Here is a 21,534-nt window from a genome sequence, read left to right as displayed (position 1 = left end):
TAAAAAGCTCACTCTCCCTAACTACAGGGATAGTATCTCAGGTATTTTATGTGCTAAAATGATCATTAAAAATTAAGTACCACATATAAGCTGCCATTTAGAATATTAATTTACTTTTGCTAATCATGTTTTTAACTTCAGGCTAAAAGAGTTCACTCACCATTCGGATACCCAGGCTCTGTCCAGGAGATGTTAAAGGAGTCTGGTGAGTAGGAGTGAGCTCTGGGGGCTGGCACACCTTCTGGAATCGTCTCCTCCATTAGGGCCTGGCTGGGCTCACTTGTTGTGCAGCCCCCACCGGTACACACCTAAGGCGGACAGAGAAAGGCACTTCAGTCCTGGCTCTCAAAGTTTACATGAATGGTGAAGAGAGGCAACTCACAGAGGGAGCCCCGGATTCCACGAAAATAAGATTCCCTCTGCTGCCCCCAACTATGTTTGTTTCTATGATGAAGGACAACATTTAATTAGATTGCTTTTTAAGACTGGAGAGTTCATCTTCTAATAAGCACAAAATGACCCAGGGTGCAGGAAGAACTGGCCTATGTTACAGCCTAGAGATCCACATTTGACTCGAGAGCAGCTCCAGGAGAGTGAGAGAACCCTTTCAAAACTAACCAGGTGGCTCTGTGGCACGTGGCTTAGTGAGTTAAGCAGCTGTGTCCCAAGCCACAGGCCCTGAGTCTGGATCCCAGACAAACATGGCAAACTTCTCCAGTGTCCCCAGCATTCAGAGCAGATGGATCACTGGGGCTCACGGGGTAGCCAGTAGGAGAAAAATGTAAGCCCAGAAAACCTGTCTGCAAAATAAAGTGGAAAGCACACATGACCCGACCACATTCCCACACATACAAGACACATGTGTGCGCACGCACACACACAGGCACACACACACATACACACAAAGGGGGTTGGGTGGAGATGAATAAATAAGTCAATAAAAAGCAAGGTGGATAGCATATGAGGGATGATGTCCACAGCTGACCTCTGTATGAGTACATACACACATTTCCCCCTCCCACATACACAGAGGGGGAGGGGAAAGACAGCAGTAACCCATGTCTTCAGAATGACTTCTCATAAGCTCAAGCATGTTCCAGACAAGTGTGCTCATCATCTATGGGCACAGTTGAATTACAGTAGACGCCTAGGCAGACTCTGTGGGTTTCCCTTGAGTTTCTGACGCAGGACACAAAGATACGTGCAAATGAAGAACTCTAGTGCTCTTCAAGATGGAGCTTTTGTCAATCAGGCTGAATCGGCTAGCCGTGTGGCCAAACCCTGCTGCAAGAAACTACCTCTGGCCCAAGAACCAGCTGCCAGAACATTTCATTGTGAGAACACAAGCCTGTAACCTGCATGCTACAAGTCTCAGAAATGATCCAGGAAGTGGGCCATGTGTGGTGTCTGAGCTATCAAAGCAAACCTGTCAGAAAGACCACCCCATTTCTCAAAGAGAGGGAATATGTTCATTTGTACTTTCAGGTTTTTATCCCTTAGATCAAAGCACATGGCAGTATATGCTTGTTAAACCGTTCACAAAGTGAGACTTAATTCTGATTGCTACCATTTTCTCTCTCATTTGTGCTCACAGTCCAGGACTTTTCCCCGTTACCTCTCTCCAGAGGAACACTGTGCTATGTGACATATACTATTGCATTTATTTAAATGGAGCATAAACTAAAATTGGCCTTCTTTTGAGAATTTTATGATGCTTTCTAAAATAAATACAATGTCCTCTTTGGGAGGAGTGCTCCCTGGACGGGCATCAGAAACCTGCAAACTGGTTGCTTGAGGAAGAAGCAGCTTGGAGTGGCTGAGATGTTCTTTCTGGCCAGTAAGACAGGGGTGTAAGCAGTTGTTGAAAGCCTCGCAACCTGATCTCAGCTTTGGCATCTAGAGGACTCTTGTTAAACTTGCATCTGATTGGTCTAACACTGATTGAAATTCTGACTTAGGAAAATAAGTAAATAACTGGATTGATTGAAGACATCTTTATAAAACAGAGAGGACTGTGAACGCCCGAGAGGTAGTAAGCTGCTTCGACCTATCTCCTAGTATTTAGTCAATCACAGACACTCGAAAACAAAGCTCACAGTGCTGTGCTACCATCCTCAACGGCTCTGTAACTTCTGATCTAAACAGCCTTTGTTTGGTACAATAAAATGTGCATGTAATCTAATTACCGAGACAATTTTTGAAATAATCACTATTAGGAACTACTAAAGATAACATTCTTATTTTTTTTCCTAGTATTTTGTTTTCAGATAAGCAGGGCCCAAGGGAATGTAGGATATTTTAAAGCATGAAGGATGAAGGAAAAACAAACAAACAAATAAATAAACAAACAAATAAAAAACCCTTCACAGTTGCTATAACTGGTCTTTTACACGAGAAGTGGAGCCTAAGACTTAGGGAGAGAGATTGTCTGGTAAAGTGCCCACTATGTGAACATGAGGTCCTGAGTCCAGATCTCCAGCACCCATTTAGAAAGGTGGCTTGGTATTGTACGTCTCTAACCCTGGTGCTTTGCGGAGGATCTCTGGAGCTTGCTGAACAGTCTAGACAATAGGCGAGGCCTGAGGGCTTCTACCAGGAAAGATTCAATTTCCAAAGATAAAGTCAAGAGAAAGAGAAGACAGATGTCACTGATCACGGGGCTCCACATGCATGCACACGTGGTGCCTGCTCCTACACAGACACAATCATGTGCACACATACACGCACACACACACACACACACACACACACACACACACACACACACAAAGTCAACCTCACCATTTCCATTAGTTAACATTCATCATGTGACAAACAGTATTTTCAAATAGTAGCCCCTGCCTGCATTAATACCATCTTTCCATAGCTGTTAAATTACTGAATTTATTAGGAACCATTAAGACCTATCAAACTTCAACACAAACATCACTGCAGGCAGACTTCAGGCTATGGAAGCGCACATCTCCAGTACCAACATTCTAAAAGAAAACATGGAGTAGTGTTCAAAGTCCCAGACTCTTTCCGGAGTGACTGCAGTTGGCAGTTGTTCCTCCATTCCCACACGAGCTGTCTTCGCAGCACCTTCTCTCCAGCAGGTACTGTCTGTACTCTGCACAGAGGACTCCGGAAGATGCGACTTTTCTGCATCTGGAGGGCTTATAACCCAGTCTAGGGAAAGCATTAAGTGGAGTGACACGGAGTAGCTCTGTGGCCTATGTGTTTGATCTGCATCCCACGGGTTCAAATCCCCAGTGGATCTTCCTCTATTTCAAAGGCCACTGGAGGGCTTTGGTGTCTGCATGTTCTGTTCCCAAGCACTTAGTCAACACACTAAAACAATCCATAAAGGGCACTGTGCCGTGTGGAACACCTGCTCTCCGCCACTTATCTAACGACCTTGAGAGCTACTTATTATATTGAGACTGTGAAATATACAATAATCCATCAATTAACCGGGATAAACCTTAAAATGTCGGGCTTCATTTAATTTACTGCTTAACTGAGTTAAGTTAAAACTAACAAACAGAAAAACTTTTAGTTGAATACTTCCTGAAAAATGCACTAGGGTATTTTTCTGCCCCGATAAATATGGTGGAATTAAAAAGAAAATGAGCAACTTTGCTTTCATAACAACCTTTAAGGCACAAGGACATCAAGACGACACATATTGTAATTATTTGGGGTTACCTTTTCAGCATCACAGAATTTTAGTTCTCTCAAAAAGACATTAAAACCCATTAAATTTAATGCCCTAATTTTTGTCCTGAAAAAAAAAAAAAAAAGAAGTTGAGGTGTACACTTGCCTTGGGTTAAGCAGTAAGAAAATCTGAATTAAAACTCAAGGGAACAGACCACTAAGTCACTGGTACTTAGTTTTCAAGTTATAACAAAATTAAAAACTCTAGGCTATTAAAGTGGATTTTGATTGACTGCACAGTATATCCTAAAAATCGCCTTAGGAGCGGAACGTTTTAACACCACTTACCTCCTGATAAAATGCCAAGTTTCAACAATTTCTGTTTAATCTTGGTTGCTTCCAAGCAATTGAGACTGAACAGTCTTCATGTGTACGGCTATTTTGAAAATAGTGTGGGCTTCACTATTTATTAGCTTTTGAAAATCAACTTTGTCCACTTTTTAGCTTTTCGGTGACATGACTAAAGTAACCCGAACTGTCACTTCCCAGATCCACATGCTGTGCTGAGCAGCAAGGCACAGGGGGACATTCAGAACAGGGTCTCACATTGTCTGCCTGCCCTTGTTTTGTGCTGTCAAGGCAGACAGTTAACAACAGTGGGATGCAGTTTATTTTCTCATGGTATAATATTTTGAGCATTCACGAGCATGTTAAGTAAAATGAATGCGTACACAGTGTCTACATAAATGTAAATTTATTCATAATCAAGAGCAGAATATTTTCTATGGCATTTATCAAAGCAAATACCCTCATATAGGTATTGCCATAAAATGAAGAGGGTGTTTAAAACAAATAGGGACAACCTCATGTTTATATTCAGTTATTTTCAGATGTGCTATTAAACTTAAAAAAAGATTATATTTCATCAAAAAGCAAAAGGAAATGGGAGTACAAACTCCACAGCAATATCAAGGTCTTTTAAAAGACCTTCCTATGCAGAAGTGCCATTTAGCATTAAAAATGCCACCTTCTTCCCAAGGAAAGCTGTAAACTGTGGATTCTGGCGTTTCATCAAGTGACTGTTCTTCTGAGGAGAAGTTTAATATAAATCACAGTGAAATAACAATCAAGACTATCTTGGGGTCATTTGAATCTTCATTTAAAAATACAAGATCTAAATTCATACTGTGAGGAGTTTTTCGAATCAATACACACACCACAGGAAACCACCTTATTAATCTAAGCATTTTGGGGAAAGCTCTCAACAATTATAATGTCCTACAAATAACAAAAAATTAGTTCTGAGCATCTCTCCATATTTCTAGGAAAATCTCCTAACTCAGATGGTTATTTTATTCGTTCAAATAATACAAACTAAGCATGTAGCTAATCAACCGTCACCTTCAGGCTCTGAGGGGAATTTTCAGTATAAATTCTATGCTATCAGGCTTTGTGATATTTTGTTAGTTTGTTTGTTTGATTTGGGAAGGAGGGAGGATGGGATGAAGGGAAAGGACAGAAGCTAAGCTGACTTACTCTCAGCCTGATGAGGTATAGACCCCCAGGGGAAAGGCGGTGGAGCACGTGAGCCTGGAGGTTTTCTGTGCTGTTATAGACAACACTCCACATTGAGGAGTTATGTGTAGGATTCAATATATATAATATGTAGCGCTCCAGAATTCCATTTAGTTGCCTTGGTTGTTTCCACCTGGAATGGAACACAAGTTACAGCATTTTAGCATCAGTCATTCATGTCTAAACAGAGACACACAGGATCAATGGTCACATTGATATTAATGAATCCTGTGTAAAAAACCTACATGTATTTTTTTTTTTTTGCTCAAATGTAATTGTCTCTAAAACATACATGGTTATAAAATGCTTATTCTTAGAATTTTAAAGGAAATGTGACATAGACTTTGCCTTCTAGTTACTTATCAATTTTGTGTGTGTGTTTATTGTCTGTGTTTGTGCATGGGCAAGGACTCACATATATCGAGGCCAGAGGGAGACATCAGGGTTCCTCAGGCATCATCCTGATCTTCACTCCTGTACACAAAGTCTCTCATGGACCCTGAAGCTAGACTGGCAGAACTGCAAACAATAGACCCCTCTCCTGCACCTCCCACCACCACTGGAGTTACAGGCATGCATGACCACACCCAGTTTTTATGTGCGTTCTGGGGATTTTAACTCAAATCTTCACTACTGTGCAGTGAGTACTCAGAGAACCATCTTTACAGTCCATTGTAATTTAAAATAGTTAAGGATACACAAATGTGTATGATTTTTTTTTTAATCTTGGGTTTAGCATATCAGACAAAAATTGGTAAGCACAGAGCATCTGAGTACCCCTGAGGGGTGTGAGAGAAAGAGCAATGCACAGCAGGTCTGACAAACCCAGCAGTCCAGCACAGAGTGAGCAGGTGGTCACACAGAGAGACCCAGGAGAATGGAGGGAATGGGAGGGGCTTCTTGGAGCTGTGAGGTTTTATATGCAAATGGAGGATTTGAACAGGAGGAAGCAGGAGGGATGCTCTTTTCAGAGGAGGGTTGCAGCCTCCTGGGGATGAGAAGGGCCAGTTGCAGAACAGACAGAAGACAGTGCAGTTAAGAGATACTCAGGGAAGTGGGGAATCTTTCAAAACAAATAAAATGGCTTGTCTGAAGACAACTAAGGGCCAATACAAGAACTTAGGCTAACAACAACAACAACAACAACATGAATGGTAAACTCTTTAGTTTGAGTGAATGCCATGATTTATTCAGTGTCAATATTTTGTTCACAGATGAGAAAACTGGGAGTAAGCAATGAAAACCCATAAATTGACAAGACAAATCTATTAAGTTTTAACTCAGTACCTTAGACCTCATAAAGTGAGTAGTTAACAGAAGTCACTAACATCAAAGAAAAATCTAAATATTTTTAAAAGTCATATTCCTGTCTGACTTGAACTACAGGGGAAGGAATCTGGCTGCTCTTGTGGAGGGTCAGCTTTGCTTCCGGGCACTCCTGTGGAGGCCCACAACTCTCAGAATCTCCAGTTCCAAGGGATCTGATGCTCTCTCATGGCCTCCTTAGGCACCAGTCATATGTGGTGCATACACACACACACACACAAACACAAACACACACAGACACACTCACACACACACACACTAAAATAAATCTTTTTTAAAAAGAAATTATATATGCACATACATATGATATGTATTAATCTTGACAGTGGATAAGTAGGTGGTCATTTTTCTTTTACTGACAACTGCACAGAAGTTGCATACACATTTAGCTTGCCCTGATTGCCTAGAGACAAAAGGGAGATTACATTGACGAGTGATAATCAAAGGTTTCTAGAACCACTGGCCTAATCATTTCTGTGCATTTAATCACAATACAATTAGTCTGATGTCACAAGCCCTGCTGAATGAGCTCATTGGGATTCTGACATGAGCCAGCATGTGCAAGACACTAGAGCTCTACTTACCGTACATGGATAGTCCTAGAATCCAGGACAGTCAAACCCGGGGGATCCACTTGCTCTGGCGGAAGCTGTGCTGTGTGCAAGATGACTTGGGAGCTGTTTGTGCACCCTGCTTGTGTGCATGCACCAACTATAATCGAGTAGGCTGCGAATACTCTTAAATCTGGGGAAAGGGAATGAATGAAGAATTTATTCTCCGTAATATACTTTCTCAGAAGAGCTCACTCCCCTTCTACATTCTGACCTCTTGGAATTGTAAAATAAAAATAAGAGTCAATAATTATGAAAGTGAGCAAAAATAAAGTGGGCTTCTTTTTTAAATGGCATGGCTACATTGACAGGGACCCGTGTCAGCCACACAGCCATCTGACTTCTTCATCTTAATGATTTGTTTTCTTGAATGTCTATGATCAGGTAAATCATATTCAGGGTTTAGTCTTAGTTAAAAATAAATGAGATATTCAAATTTGTTTGAAGACAACAGGAGTTGCTTTTGAAATGCAAGTATACAGCCTATAACAATGACTTTGAAATTCTTTTTGCCTGTCTCTCTGGCCGTGGTCTATATATGACCTTTAGATCATCCGAGTTGAGTGCACAGGTATCTTCACATGTCAGATGTCCCTGACACACCCCAATGTGACCTTGGCACAGGCAGCAGCTATCTTCCTCTCATCTGATCTCATAGCACTTTGTGCATACCTCCGGAATAACAACACTCATGGCTTCACAGCCATTTTGTTTGTTTAGCATCTAATACCATGGCTGACATGTTAGATGCTTTGGGTTTGTATAGCTGAATCAATGAATATAGAACTCTGAGAAAGATCAAGATACAGTTGAGCTAGGTATGAAAGGCAACCTTGAAAAGTGGGGTAGTGCCCTAACCAGAGTAATCGTTCCTTCCCTTGAATTTCCTTGGCATTTCATATCTGTTTACTTTCCAAGTGACTATAACATCCCTAATGAGAACACACAAATCTATGATTTACCAACTCCATTCTTAAATGCCCTGAATTCTTCGAATATAAAAATACTCAATACTCTTAACTAAATTTTGGACCAAGTTTACCAAGCTTTAAATATAATTTGTACCTTCACAATATTAAAAATAGTAATTTTGAGAAACATCATTGAAATATGTCATGATTTAAGTAACACATATTCTTAAATCTCATTAACCTTGAACCATTACAATTTCATGTTTAAAAGATTAATGAAATGCAACCTAATTCAGGCAAATAGATTTTGCATTATACTGATAGCAAAAGTAAACTCGGAAAGGCATGCTGATTTTCATGCAAAATACAATCAATTGGTTAAGCATGTAGGTCACCAGAAGAAAGGCAATCCAGTCATTTTGTAGCAAATGTTGTTTCAGAACAAAAGGAGGTCACTGAGATGACACTCAGCATGTTTCTGACCAAACCTTGGGTCTTTCTAGCTTCTACATTGTATCTAATGGTGCTGTGCTAACACAGGCACCCTCACTCAGTGTGGTCAGAGGAATACGGCAAGGACACACTGAAGGTGACCAACCAACACGAAACAGTCTCACTCTGAGAGCTGATGAGAGCAACTTCATCAAATGTGCAGGAGTAAGAAGTGGAGTGCCTTCATTTGGACAAACATTGTATAAAACTTATGTCCTACTCAGGGATACTATGGCTGTGATGAAACACTGTGACCAAAAGCAATTTGAGGAGGTAAGAGTTTACTTAGCTTACACTTTTGCAACATTGTTTATCATATAGGAGGTCTAGCCAGCACACCTTACAGGAAAAAAATAAAAAGCATCACCAGTGTGGGTAAAACAGAGAGAGGTAGGTTCCTAAAAGTCATATCCTTAGGGATATCTTACCCTGATGTGGTGTGTGTGTGTGTGTGTGTGTGTGTGTGTGTGTGTGTGTGTGTGCATGCTTCCATGAGCTCATGGAGTCCAGATGTTGACTACAGGTATCATCTTCAATTGTTATCTTATTTAATTTTATTTTATTCTATTTTATTTTATTCTTTTAGCAAGGGCCTCTGGCTGACCTATTACTTTGTGACCCTTCTGTAAATTGTTGCTTTTAGGTGTTTTGTCACCGCAAGAATAAGGATACACAATACACAATACACCTGATGTGAGAAAAGATAATTTTAGGAACAACTTCTACCCACAGGGCTACTCTGCCAGATCAACAGTCTACTGTAAGTCCTTGGTACTCCTTTCCTGTCCCTACTTTTCAAGAACTTAGTGATCTTTCTCTTTCTCTTCTTTACCACGGGTCTGCATTCCTTATATTTTCTGGAAAGGAAGAGAGAGGGGTTTCATTCTGTGTCATTTCAGGTGTGAAAGCCAGGATGGCATAGAACTTAGGCCAGGAGTCACTGTCCATGTGGCCAACTCTGAGTGACCCTTGAATAGATTTTAGTCCTATCAGGACATCTTGGTTAACAGCAACCGACACTTGATACTTCCGTGTCCTTTGCTTGGTAATAACTGGAGATCCCTTTTCTGTTACATTCAGGGTGTTAAGGCAGGGATGCAGCTACGAAGTTTGCATTGGGTGAAGAAATAAGTTCATTCTAAAGCCATCTCATATTTGTCCTTTATACCTGGGACTTTGTTATCTTAACCCCAGTGATTATGTTATGACTGCACATAGTGTCCCCAATCTGTAAAATATTCTGTTCTGCACTCTATCAACCCATGCCTAGAGGACCTAACATAAATGCATGCAGGCTATCTGCCACAGATGGGAATAGACTCCTGCAGCAAGAATAACAAAGGGACTGTACTGTGGCAAGTTTTCTTCTTCTTTGGGTTGGAAAGCATCCATTTCTATGGCTGTTGGGACTGGAGATCAGGATGAGGAGGTGACTGCACTCAGGAGGAACCGGTTTGCTGTAGAGTGAGCATGATTCTTGTTTTAGTTCATTCTCTATTGCTTGGAGGAGACACTAGGACCCTGGCAACTCATTTAAAAATAAAAAGCATTTAATTGGTGTTTTCTTATAGTTTCAGAGGTTTAGTCCATTATCTTCATGTAGACAGACATGGTTCTGGAGAAGCAGTTGTGAGATCTACATCTGAATCCACGGGCAGCAGGAAGAGAGAGAGAGCCACTGGGCCTGGCTTAGGCTTTTGAAAGCTCAAAGCCCACCTCAAGTGTCATGGTTCCTCCAATAAGGCCACATCTCCTAATACTTCTAAATGGTGCCACTCCAGAGTGACTAGGTAGTCAAATCTCCGAGCCTACAAAGCCATTATTATTCAACCACCACAGCTCTTGAGGCAGGACTGAAACAGAAGAATTAATCCTTATCACACTCTCCAGTCAGTGGTACAGTTCACCCCAACTATTCTGTAGCATAAGTACTCCCCAATTTTGTGGATGAACAAGGCATTTCATTTCAGGACAGACATGCCTTTAATGCACATTACATTTGGGGCTTAAGAATGTTCATATTGGGCTGGACAGTGGTGTCGCACGCCTTTAATCCTAGCACTCGGGAGGCAGAGGCAGGCGAATTTCTGAGTTTGAGGCCAGCCTGTCTACAAAGTGAGTTCCAGGACAACCAGGGCTATACAGAGAAACCCTGTCTCAGAAAACCAAAAAAAAAAAAAAAAGAAAGAATGTTCATACTGAGCTGCTCCTAAGGCCTTACAGGTGTGGCTGCTGTGTCACACGTGTTGCACAGTAGGTGGCAGAGAGGAGAGGGGCTATGTCTACACTCAGTCTTCTGACCAATAAATATCTGAATGATTAGTCGCCTAACATTCTTCCAAAAGAAAAGCAAGCCTGAGAAGACCCCCAGGCTGGTGCCAGGAGGCCCAGATAGGAAGCCAGCCTGAGATGACCACCAATCCTGCACTGCAGGCTTGGATGAGCTCCCAGGATGGGGAACAAACCAGTGACTAGAAGAATCCTGCTTGGGACCACAGGCCCCAGGGACTGAACTCAAGATAAACAACCATGAGCAAGTGGCATGGGGCCACTTGGGCAAGCTGGGAGAGGAGCAAGCCAAGAAGACCACTAGAATGGTGCCATGAAGCCCGGATAAGAAGTTACCCTGAGATGAGTACCAGTATAGTCTGTGCAAGCCTAGGGGGCAGTTCATGCTGGAGATGACCCCTACCTGGTGCCATGATGTATGACTGGGACACAACACTCCTAAGACTAGAGAACCCCAGACTTACAGAGACCCTGGGTGCCACTGGGAGAGCGAGAGCGAGCGAGCGAGCAAGAGAGAGGGAGAGAGAGGGAGAGAGAGAGAGAGAGAGAGACAGAGACAGAGACAGAGACAGAGAGACAGAGAGAGGCAGAGACAGAGACAGAGAGACAGAGAGAGGCAGAGAGAGGCAGAGAGAGAGGCAGAGAGAGAGAGAGAGAGAGAGAGAGAGAGAGAGAGAGAGAGAGAGAGAGAGAGAACTAAAGACTCAAGAGTAATGAGAAACAACTTGACTTGAGTAGTTGGGACCATGGTGGAGTTTTGGCCTATGCTTCTACCAAGGGCTGAATCTGGGTCTGACCATGGCTCTATAGCAGCAGAGGTCTGTTACCACCAAAGACAAAGTAGATATCCCTTGCCTGGGCTGCCCCTGGAGACAGGTTGATGTCCAAGTGCTGTGCAGAATGGGCCCCGCCTCTCACACAGGCACCCTGGGTGAGCTAGCCCTGAGGCACGAGAGCAGGAGAGCAGCCCCCACACATTGTGGGCGTTGCATGTGAGCCAACCTATAGGATAGCAGCACAGGAGAGCTGCCCCACCACTAGTCTCCTCTGTGATGGCATGGATGAGGGAGAAAAACCATTCTCCCCTCTACCTCCTCACCACCACCTGGGAGACCTGACCCTGGGGTTGTGAGAACAGGGGAGCTGGCCCTGCTCCTTATCAGATGCAGTACTCGAGACAGTGGGCCCTGCATCTCACCTGGGCAGCACCATAGAGCTGATTCTGGTCACAGGAGCACAAGCGTACTGGCCCGAAGGCATGAGTGTGGGAGAGCTGGCCTTACCACTTGCCTACTGTGCAGTGACATGAGCAAGGAGAGATACCCTTACTCTGGTCCCCTGCCAACTAAGCAGGCAGGAAAGCTGGCCCTGAGGTCATTAGAGCAGAAGAGCTGGCCCCGCCCCTTGACTGCTGCAGTACTTGGCAGAGAAGACCCTGCTCTTCACCTGGGCAGTACCATAGAGCTGACCCTGAATGTAGGGGTTGTAGGTGGCTCGGCCCCAAGGGTGTGAGTGTGGGAAAGCCAGCCCTGCCTCTTGCTGGCTGGGAGTTGTCACAGAGGAGGAGGGTTTGTCCTCCTCCCCTCCCTTCTCCTTCACCATGGATGGCAGACGAGAAAGCTAGCTATGGGGCCAGGAGAATGGGAGAAAGCATGCCCCTCACCAGCTGTAACTCCAGGAGAGCAGGCATGGATCTGGGCAGCAGGGTAGAGCTGGCTCTGGTTTGGGGGTGGGGCTTGCTGGAGAGCCAGCCCTAAGGGAGTGAGAGCAGGAGGACTGGGGGAGGAGGGGTGATCAGCTCAGATACCTCCAGGCCCAGGTCTAGGGCTTTGGATTGGCCTATCCCAGCATCTCCTCCACCAATGAGCTCCTAGGGTGCAGGAAAGAGCTGGTCCGATACATCCAAAATTACAGGATCTCCCTGACCCAGGGCAACAAGGTATTCCAGAGGAGTCCCGGTGAGGATCTAGTGTTGATGGAGTAGCAGAAGTCAGAGGCTTCATATCAGATTGACCAGTCATTGCAATGAACGTTTGCAAGCAAAGAAGTGTGGACAAAAGGGGCACGCTATGGAACGTCACGGACTCCACAAGGAGATTTCTCTCTCTCTCTCTCTCTCTCTCTCTCTCTCTCTCTCTCTCTCTCTCTCTCTCGATGGGGAGGTTGCAAGGGTGGAAAGGAGGTATGAGGGGAGGGGGAGATGAATTGGATTGGGGAACATGATGTGAAATTCACTCATTCACACACACACCACACCACAAGGAAAAGTTTTGTGTTTTTTTTTTTTTAAACAATCTTTATACTTCAGGTGTTGTAGTTCATATCATAGTCCCAGTACTTGGGAATGCTGAGGCAGAAAGATAGTTGTGAGTTTAAGCCCAGCCTGGGCTACATAGTGAGACCCTGTATCAAAGATTAAAAAGTAAAATAAAAGAAAATCACACACACACACACACACACACACACACACACACAATTATAAATAATATGGAAAGTTATATCAAATTTGAAATAGTAAGAAGAGAGTCAGGAGAGCCAGTTGATTTGACAGGCTATCTCATTGAGATGACAGACAGAGACCCAGAGCCGGTGGCTATGGGCACTGCAGGAATTCTGGAGAGGGCATATTGCAAGAGCAGGTATGGTCGGAACTGAGGCTTTCACTCACGAAGGTATAAGAGATGACAGTTAAAGACAGTGGACCTTCTTCAAAGATATTGTCCTCAAGAAAAACAGAATTGAAGCAAGAGACAGAGGAAAACAGGTAAGTGAAGGGATTCAAACATCTGAGTAAGAGAAAAACGTTTGTTGTGTGCATTAGGAATGATCTGAAGAAGACAAAAATGGGAATGAATGAGAGCCAAGGTCTCCTGGCCCCATACAGTTTCATTCTTTTTAGAAAATGTGAAAGAATTGAAAGGGAAGAGTTGGATATAGAAGGGAAAGAGACAAGCAGTCAGTAAGAGGAAGGAGACTGTGGATATGAGGGAGTGCTGATAGAGATTAGGCAGGTTAGGGTGGGGATGGGGGTGGGGGTGGGGTCTGAGAGCTAGATCCTCAGTCAAGAATTCTCTTTGGATTCTTTGGAAATAACAGTAACCATACTCACTTAGAGAGGAGGAAGGGGCATGAAGTGGGGAAGGGGAAAGGAGAAGGAGAGGGAGAGGGAGAGAGGGGAGAAATGAGAGGGTTACAGGGAATGGGAGGGAAGATCAGAGGAAGGAGTATGGGGAGGTACAGCTAACACTAGGGACAAGTGAAGAATCATAGAAACTACTGTAGTTGATGCTTTTAAGAATATATACACACATGACAGAAATCTAAATATAATCACTCTATCAAAGGGAAGATGAGGTCTCAGCTAGATGTCTCCTGACACTAAGTGACATCCAGTGAGAGAGGGAGGGGAAGGGGGAGAGGGGGAGGGAGAGGGGGAGGGGGTCAGGGAGAGGGACAGGGAGAGGGACAGGGGGAGGGAGAGGGAGAGGGGGAGAGGGAGAAGGAGAGGGAGGGAAAGAGAGGAGAAGGGAGTCCTAAATTTGACCACTTAATGCTCTTAAAATGAAATCTAATATTGGCCCATGGTGCAGCTACTGACTTCACAACAGCCCACTTCCCTTTTCCAGTCATTCATTTCCCAGACAGAACTCTGTTCCCCTCACATCACACGAGGGGGTCTTTGAAGCTGTGCCCTCTCCAATTAAAGTCCATTTCCTTCTTTGTCATTGGATGACCTTTGCATAGCGTCCAGGCTGATCGCCCTTTGAGTAGACTCTTTGATAATCAGACACAGCTCACTGCTATTTCTGGCTTCCCTCTTTCCTGATTTAGTTCCTCTTTATAATTATCAAAACAAGTCAAATTAAGTTGCCATCGATCCCAACCTCACATCCCTCTCAAGAGAATGGAGACCTTTAGAGTATAAACAAATATTTTCTATCATGATGACTATATTTTCTCATGATTAAAGTGATGCCTAATGAAAATACTTTTCATTTGGTGAGTGATAAATAGATAAGGGCAGAGAAAGAGCTCAACGCCTCTGCTTAGACAGCCATTGTCTTTCTTAGAAGTATACAAATGTCTCAAAGATCCTGAGACAAATGTCAAACCAATGGAGAGAAGACGAGCCTTTAGAAATGATGAGGCAAACTTGTGTGATTCTGAACATCAAACACAACAGCCAAGCACTAATGCTTCAAACAACACCACCACTGAACAAAATCAGGGGATACAGAGACTGATGAACATATAGCTTACTGTGGAGCAAGGGCATTCAGGCAACCTACATTAGGGGTAGTTACACGAATACTCATGTTGCATGATACACACATATGATATAGATGGAAAATGGCTGAGGGATATTAATATCAATTTATTACTTAGAAGAATTTATGTGTGAAACCTAGTTAGCACATGGCCTGCTCCACCTCTGATGTCACATGTCTCCTTTCCTCAATGACTTCAGCATTGGCTCAGCTTTCTTTTCAATCTTAATCTCCCTCTTGGCAACTTCAACATCCTCAATAATGACTCATCTCTGAATTTGGCTTCACTTTAACTTCCTCAAGTGCAATGACCTTCACCTCGCCTTCATTTATCCACCATCCAGCATGGCTCTACTCATTACTTCATCATCTCTGGAACCGTCTCCACAATTCCAGATCCAAAACCTACCCTGTGCAGACACCAGCATGCTGCTGCTCACCTCTAACCCACCACGCTGATGCAATCCCTCCTTCACTCACTCTCTCCCCTTTTTTGAGACTATCTTATTCCCAGAATATTTACCACTGCTACTTTCCCCCGATATGGCCTTTGATGACCTGATATAAGGGGGCATGCTCTAAGTACTTGCCATTTCTCACTGTTGTGGTTTGAGAATATAATGTCCCATAAGTCATGCATTTGAACACTTGGTTACTGGATGACCACTTGGCTTTGGAAGGTGGTGACCCTTCCTGAGGTAGAGTTTTACTAGAACTGGGTGACAGAGATACACTTTGAGATTTTTACACTCAGATCCGCTCAGTGTTTGTTCTCTACTTTACTGTGAACCTAATGAAATCAGTTGCCTCATGGCCATACTTTCCTGCCTAAGGATTGTAGATGATTACTGCTACTTCTTGAATAGGTTTTGTCAGTTATTTTGACATAGAAACTGTGAACATTAATACAGAAAACAGTACCAAGGGGCGTGGTCATTACTGGGATAAACCTAGACATGTAGCTCCTAGTAATCTTTTGGGACATTCCTGTGACAGGAGAGTTGAAGAATTTGGGACTTGAAGGTGGAAAAGTGCTTGAATGCTATGGATAAAGCTGAATGTGCCATCCTGGTGGGAGTTCAGAATAACAAAATACCAAGGGAAGATGTAGAATTCTGGCTCATTAAGTTTCAGAAGGGAACAGGGCTCTATCAGAATCTGGCTGCACTTTGTCCAAGACCTGAGAGCTTGGATGGGGTTGAATTAAATAGTGGTAGGCTAATTTTTCCAGGGGAGAAATGTTGCAGAGAGGATAGCATTCAGGTTTCGCATGGTTACTGTTCTCTGTTCTTACTCAGGTCTACAGAGACAGCAACGACTGCAGCAGGTCAGGACGTTAGAACAAGAATGTGTACAATACAGGTAACTCTAGAGTCCTCTGCCACCCTCACTGACCCTGATTCTCAACTCTGACAAATCTCACGTGTTTCATGTTTCTTACGGCACTAACATAGACATGGGGCATTTCAGACTGAACGTGTTGGAAAAGTGTACAATGATTTTTTTTTTTTTTTAGTTCCTCGATCTGAAATGGGCCTTTGGGACTACTCTGTGATAACTGTCTTATTCCCGTGTTTATTTCTTTATTGTATTAGCTAGTTTCTCCCCCTCCCTTTATGGTTTGGGCAGTAACCTTGAGGGATCCGATAGGTCTAAAGCAGGAGTTACGACTCCCTCCTCTCTACTCCTATCCTGGTTTCTGTCTGCTGTGAGGGTTGATGTTAGTGTAGCAGCCATATTAGTCCATGAAGTTTTTCCTTCAATCTTTCTGCTGATTCCATCTCTCTCATGTATTTGATCCTAACTTCTTCTCAATTAAGCTATGATTTTATGTCTTAACCACAAAGAGCTACTATCTACAAGGGCAGAGAGCCACTGGTCAGGACACAGAACAGGAGATCATTCTACATAGTCATAAATGAGACAGAGAGGGAGGTTAAACTTCTGATAGAACAGTTTGGGAAAACAGGGAATAGAGCTCTCCAAGCTCAATGTGGATTCCTTAGCTTTTGAGAGTAAGATGGAAGTGAGAAGAACTAAATGAACTGTCAGAAATACAGGCCACGAGCCTCTCTTCCAGCATGGAATTCCAGACAAGGGCCAACAATCGAGCCAAAGCAAAGGCCATTGTATCTGTAAACAGACAGAGGTACAAGGCACTTGCAAGTATTTCAGGTTCCTGAGTGTGATGCAGAGCCATGAGGATGGACACCCATGCACACTGGCTCTAAGGGTGCTTCTACATGGATCTCTTCCCATGGAGGAAGAGGTACCTTGGATAGACAAGTTCCAAGTTCTAAGGAGTTGTGTAAGAATGTAGATGTCTTTACATAAGGAAAGGAGAGAGGATCTCAAAATGGCAGAAGTAGGGTCATTGATCTCTAACTCCATTGTTTGAGACTGAGGCCAGATGCTAAGTTGCATGCAGAAAGAATCACGTATAGACATAGAAACTGGGGCCTGAGCTCATGTTGGAGTTTCACCAAAGCCTGATGTTCAGGAAACCTCCATGGTCAGCTGTCTCAGGGCCTGTACCAATGGAGTTCCCTCAATTACTTTCAGCTAAGTTAATTCCAAAAGGAGAATAACTTCACAGGCCACATTTCTTAGATAGAAATCTGAATCTGAATGACTTTTCTGCTGTCACTATGGTAGGAACTGGGGACATTCTTAACTGTGACAACTACAAGTTCAGGTACACAGAGAAAGCTAACATACTCAAACATCCTTTGACAACATTCATTCTAATGAATGTCCCTGCCCAGTCTAAAGCAGATTACTCCTAGTGGGCTTCCTTCAGGAAATGGAGACTCCTTGATGATCTTTGAATAATAGGTATGAAAGAGCAGGCATGGGGGGAATGAAGAGGAAGAGGAGGAAGAAGGAAGGAGAAGAGGGAAAAGGAGGATGGAGAGGAGGAGGAGGAGAAGGAGAATGAAGAGAAGGAAGAGGGAGAGGAAGAAAAGGAGGAGGAGAAAGAGGAAGAAAGGGTAGAGGGTAAGGGTAGAGCAATGGAATGTGACTTCATTGTCAGTAGATGGCTCAGTTGGGAAATCCTAAGTGAATTGGGAGGAGAAAGCTAAACAATGAGAGGATCTTTGGGGACAGGATGCCAGTCATGTGGAAAGGGAACAAATGCCATTTGAGTTTCCCTTCCAAGGAGATGCTGTGAGACCGGGAGCTACAGGTAGCCAGCCATGAATGAAGCTACCAGGTTAGAACTTAGAGCAGAGAAGAACATGCTTATTGATTCCTGGCTTAACGGCTAATGGTCTGGTAACAAGTCTACTGCTAAGAGGGGACCTTTCTAGGGAACGGACATGAGTCACGGAGTCTAACAACCACAAACTTACACAATTCTGAGTCCAGTAAATTGAGGAGAGGATAACCCTGAATCCAAAAGACCACTGTTTCTCAAGCCCCTTTTTAAGACACCTTGCTTTCTTTTAGCATGATGGCATCATTTACACAGCTCAGATGCTGGAAATATTGACCAGAGATGACAGATCACTCTTAAATGAATTATAAGTAGACTATGGCCCCTCCCCAGACTGTTATAAGCAAAGGATCTGATTGCATGAAAACCTTCCCAATTATTGTCAGGCCAACTATAATTTACAGCACCAACCATGAATTATATGCTGGCTTACAATTGATCTCATGCTGCTGCTCACAGAATGTCATTGATCGCAATGTACAAAATGAACCAATAAGCAGGCAATGGTTTCTTTGAATTCCTTGTACCAACGGTGATATTTATATCTTCTTATTTGTCTCATTAGAAAATTAAAAAGCACTTCTTGTTTCTCTTTGATGACATACAATCTGCTTCTGCATCTGGTAACAACCTAATATTTTATATATGATACAAGACACTTCAGCTGTTCCCTGGTTTTCTTTCCTTATCTCTGTGTGTACTTCACATGAATAATTGCATGAATGTTTAAAACTGGACAGCTCTCCAGGCAGTCTCTGGCCACATTTTCTTTTGTTCCTTTGACTACTGTTAGGGAACAGTTCAATGAGAATGCATTACTCTCCAGAGAGAATGGATTGTATATTCCATAGACACCTGTAAAGCAAAGAGCAAATTCACAGTGCATGGAGTATCAGGCTGTCCTCTGCATTGTGGAACTAGTCCTTGTCCCACAAATGTTTGCCCAGACTTTTGTGTCCAAAACCAAATTGCTTTTTTTTTTTTTTGTATAAAGAATAGAAACCAGAGGTTGTATTTAGCTTGAAAGAGCATCCTTGAAATTTTCACTCCCTGGAGAAGCCTGGACTAGCAACATGCTTGTTTAGGACTCAAATGGGTGATTAGCCATAGCAAGGGCCAGGGTGTGCTTTCCAGGTAATGTGCAAAGCTGGAATCACCATCCAGATGAAGGCTGGAACATACGATTGTATCCGCAGCACATTTCAGAAAACACTCTTGTCAGAGGGTTCTAGATCTTTAATAAGATCTGGTTCAGTATTTCTCCTCTCCAGGGAATAGCTCCTAACTGGCCCCAACATGCAGACAGTTTACACTCTTCTGGGCTGCCATTTTATACCAATCTCTTGCCAGGTAATTTATTTTGGCTGTCACCCATGTACCATATACCCTTTAAGAATAGGAAAGCCTTTTCTTTTGGGCATCTGCCTCAGCTCCTCCTAATGGCTTTACAGAACCTTTACTGGAATTAAGAAGAAATGAGGAAGGAAAGGAGGATGAGGACCCTGTGTCCCAGCTGTCATGAGTGGCCCATGCTGGGCAAATCCTGATGATGAGGGGGTCATCACTCAGCAGTTTATATGGGAGAATGACTTCTCATTATCATCACTTGTGACAGGAAGGGAGGGCACTGTCTTGTTTTCCTTTCTTCTTCGACTTTGGATGGTTAGACCAGACGTCTGTCAGAAAATCTTCCCCAGGATGGCAGCACCCTTAGCCAGCTGTCTCCCAATCTGGCTTCTTGAATCTCTGTATGTAATGAATCACAGTATTTTGAGCCAAGATTGTTTGTCTGGGAGCTTTCATAATATGAGCCTAGAGTGGCCCCTTCAGAACTGCCTCCTCAAACCTCTGACCTAGCCTGCTCCAGAACTATGGATAATGGAGGAGCAGCCTTTTCGTTTTAAACAATGCTTTCAGCTCCCAAACTAGAAGGAAAAAAAATGAGGCAACATCTCAGGACTCCTCTCTGAACAAACTTAGTTATATAATATGACTAAAGCTTTCAAAGCTGAAGACCCTTTCAGATTCAGGTGGATTGGCTATAATATTTTTTAAAAATAAAATTTAGAGTCAGTTAATATTTTGCAAGATTATATATCCTTAAATGGCTTTTTAAAAAGTTTTGGATATAGGCATGAGTGGTGTGTGTGTGTGTGTGTGTGTGATGTACATCTGTATGAGTTTATGCCAAATGGATTCAGGTGCCTGTGGATACCAGAAGATGGCATCTGATCTGCTTGATGTGAGTGCTGGGAACAGAACGTGGACTCTTCAGAAGAACAGTAAACATTCTAACCTGGTGAGACAGCTATCCAGCCTGCGATAGACTGTAGAGCAACAGAAGTTAATTATGAGATATAAGGCAAAAGGTAGTGTTTGGCAACCTGTGCGGGGAAAGAATAAAATGTGTGTTCTGGTGTTCTCATACCAGACAGTGAAGCTAAAACATTAGGTGTTGTAAGAAAAAAAAATCTGTCCACGCACTGCCCCCCTTGCCTGGTGTCTGCTCCTGAAATAATGACTATGAGACTATTTATTATTAAATGCCTGGGCCTTAAGCGTTGGCTCATTCCCCAACCAGCTCATAACTAACTTCGTCCATACAAATTATTCTATGTCTACCACTTGGTTAGTTGCCTCTCCTTCATCCTGGCCTGCTTCTTCCTTAGAGTTTTCCTCAGTGATTCCTTCAGCATCTTGCTCAAATCTTTTCCTTTTTTTTTTTCTCACTATTTTCCAGAATCCCCTCTCTTCCCACCAGTGTCCCACCTCCTATTTCCTGCCTCAGTTCATTGGCTGTCAGCATTTTTTATTGACAGGTGATGCTTTTATGAGACTCTCTCTTTATGGTATTTTTCTTAATAGTAGAATAACATTGGTTACCACCTACCATTTATCAGGCACTGTTACAAACTCTGCTGTACTGAACTCAAATCTCACCTGGAAATGCTTTTCAATAAAGATTCATTATCAGTCCTGCCACATTAATTTAAGACTTACAGCAACCTAGCCTCATACTTGGCAATAGTATGACATGAGAAAGTAATGAGCCTTTGCCCTCAAGAGCCACCAAGTCTCTTCTAGGTGGCAAGACACACATTTGTTTTTGGCAAACCCTTCTACCAGCCTTCAGAGGCAAATCAAATGCTGCCTCCGATGGGAAGTCTTTCCAAATTCTCCCAGCGTGAATGAATTCCCCTTCCCTGCT

General features: G+C 43.1%; 1 protein-coding gene and 1 non-coding gene across 2 annotated transcripts in view; one reads left to right on the top strand and one right to left on the bottom strand.

The window, feature by feature from the left end:
- Nucleotides 1–21,534, bottom strand: part of Ush2a (usherin) — a 680,823-nt gene that overhangs the window by 322,121 nt on the left and 337,168 nt on the right. Inside the window, exons 32-34 of the mRNA XM_085835345.1 lie at nt 7,123–7,282; nt 5,174–5,345; nt 161–308 (exon numbers count right to left, since the gene is read on the bottom strand). Coding sequence (XP_085691471.1) covers nt 161–308; nt 5,174–5,345; nt 7,123–7,282 — 480 coding nt within the window. The remainder of the gene's footprint in view (nt 1–160; nt 309–5,173; nt 5,346–7,122; nt 7,283–21,534) is intronic.
- LOC115032462 (small nucleolar RNA SNORA17) lies at nt 10,755–10,887 on the top strand. The gene has a single exon (XR_003838137.1). It is a non-coding gene; the product is annotated as a small nucleolar RNA SNORA17 (small nucleolar RNA).

Source organism: Mus caroli, unplaced genomic scaffold (assembly GCF_978045245.1).
Source record: "Mus caroli unplaced genomic scaffold, Mus_caroli_1 scaffold_1, whole genome shotgun sequence".
Lineage (NCBI taxonomy): Eukaryota > Metazoa > Chordata > Mammalia > Rodentia > Muridae > Mus > Mus caroli.
Note: the sequence above shows the minus strand (reverse complement) of the source record. Positions and strands in the feature narration are given on the sequence as shown.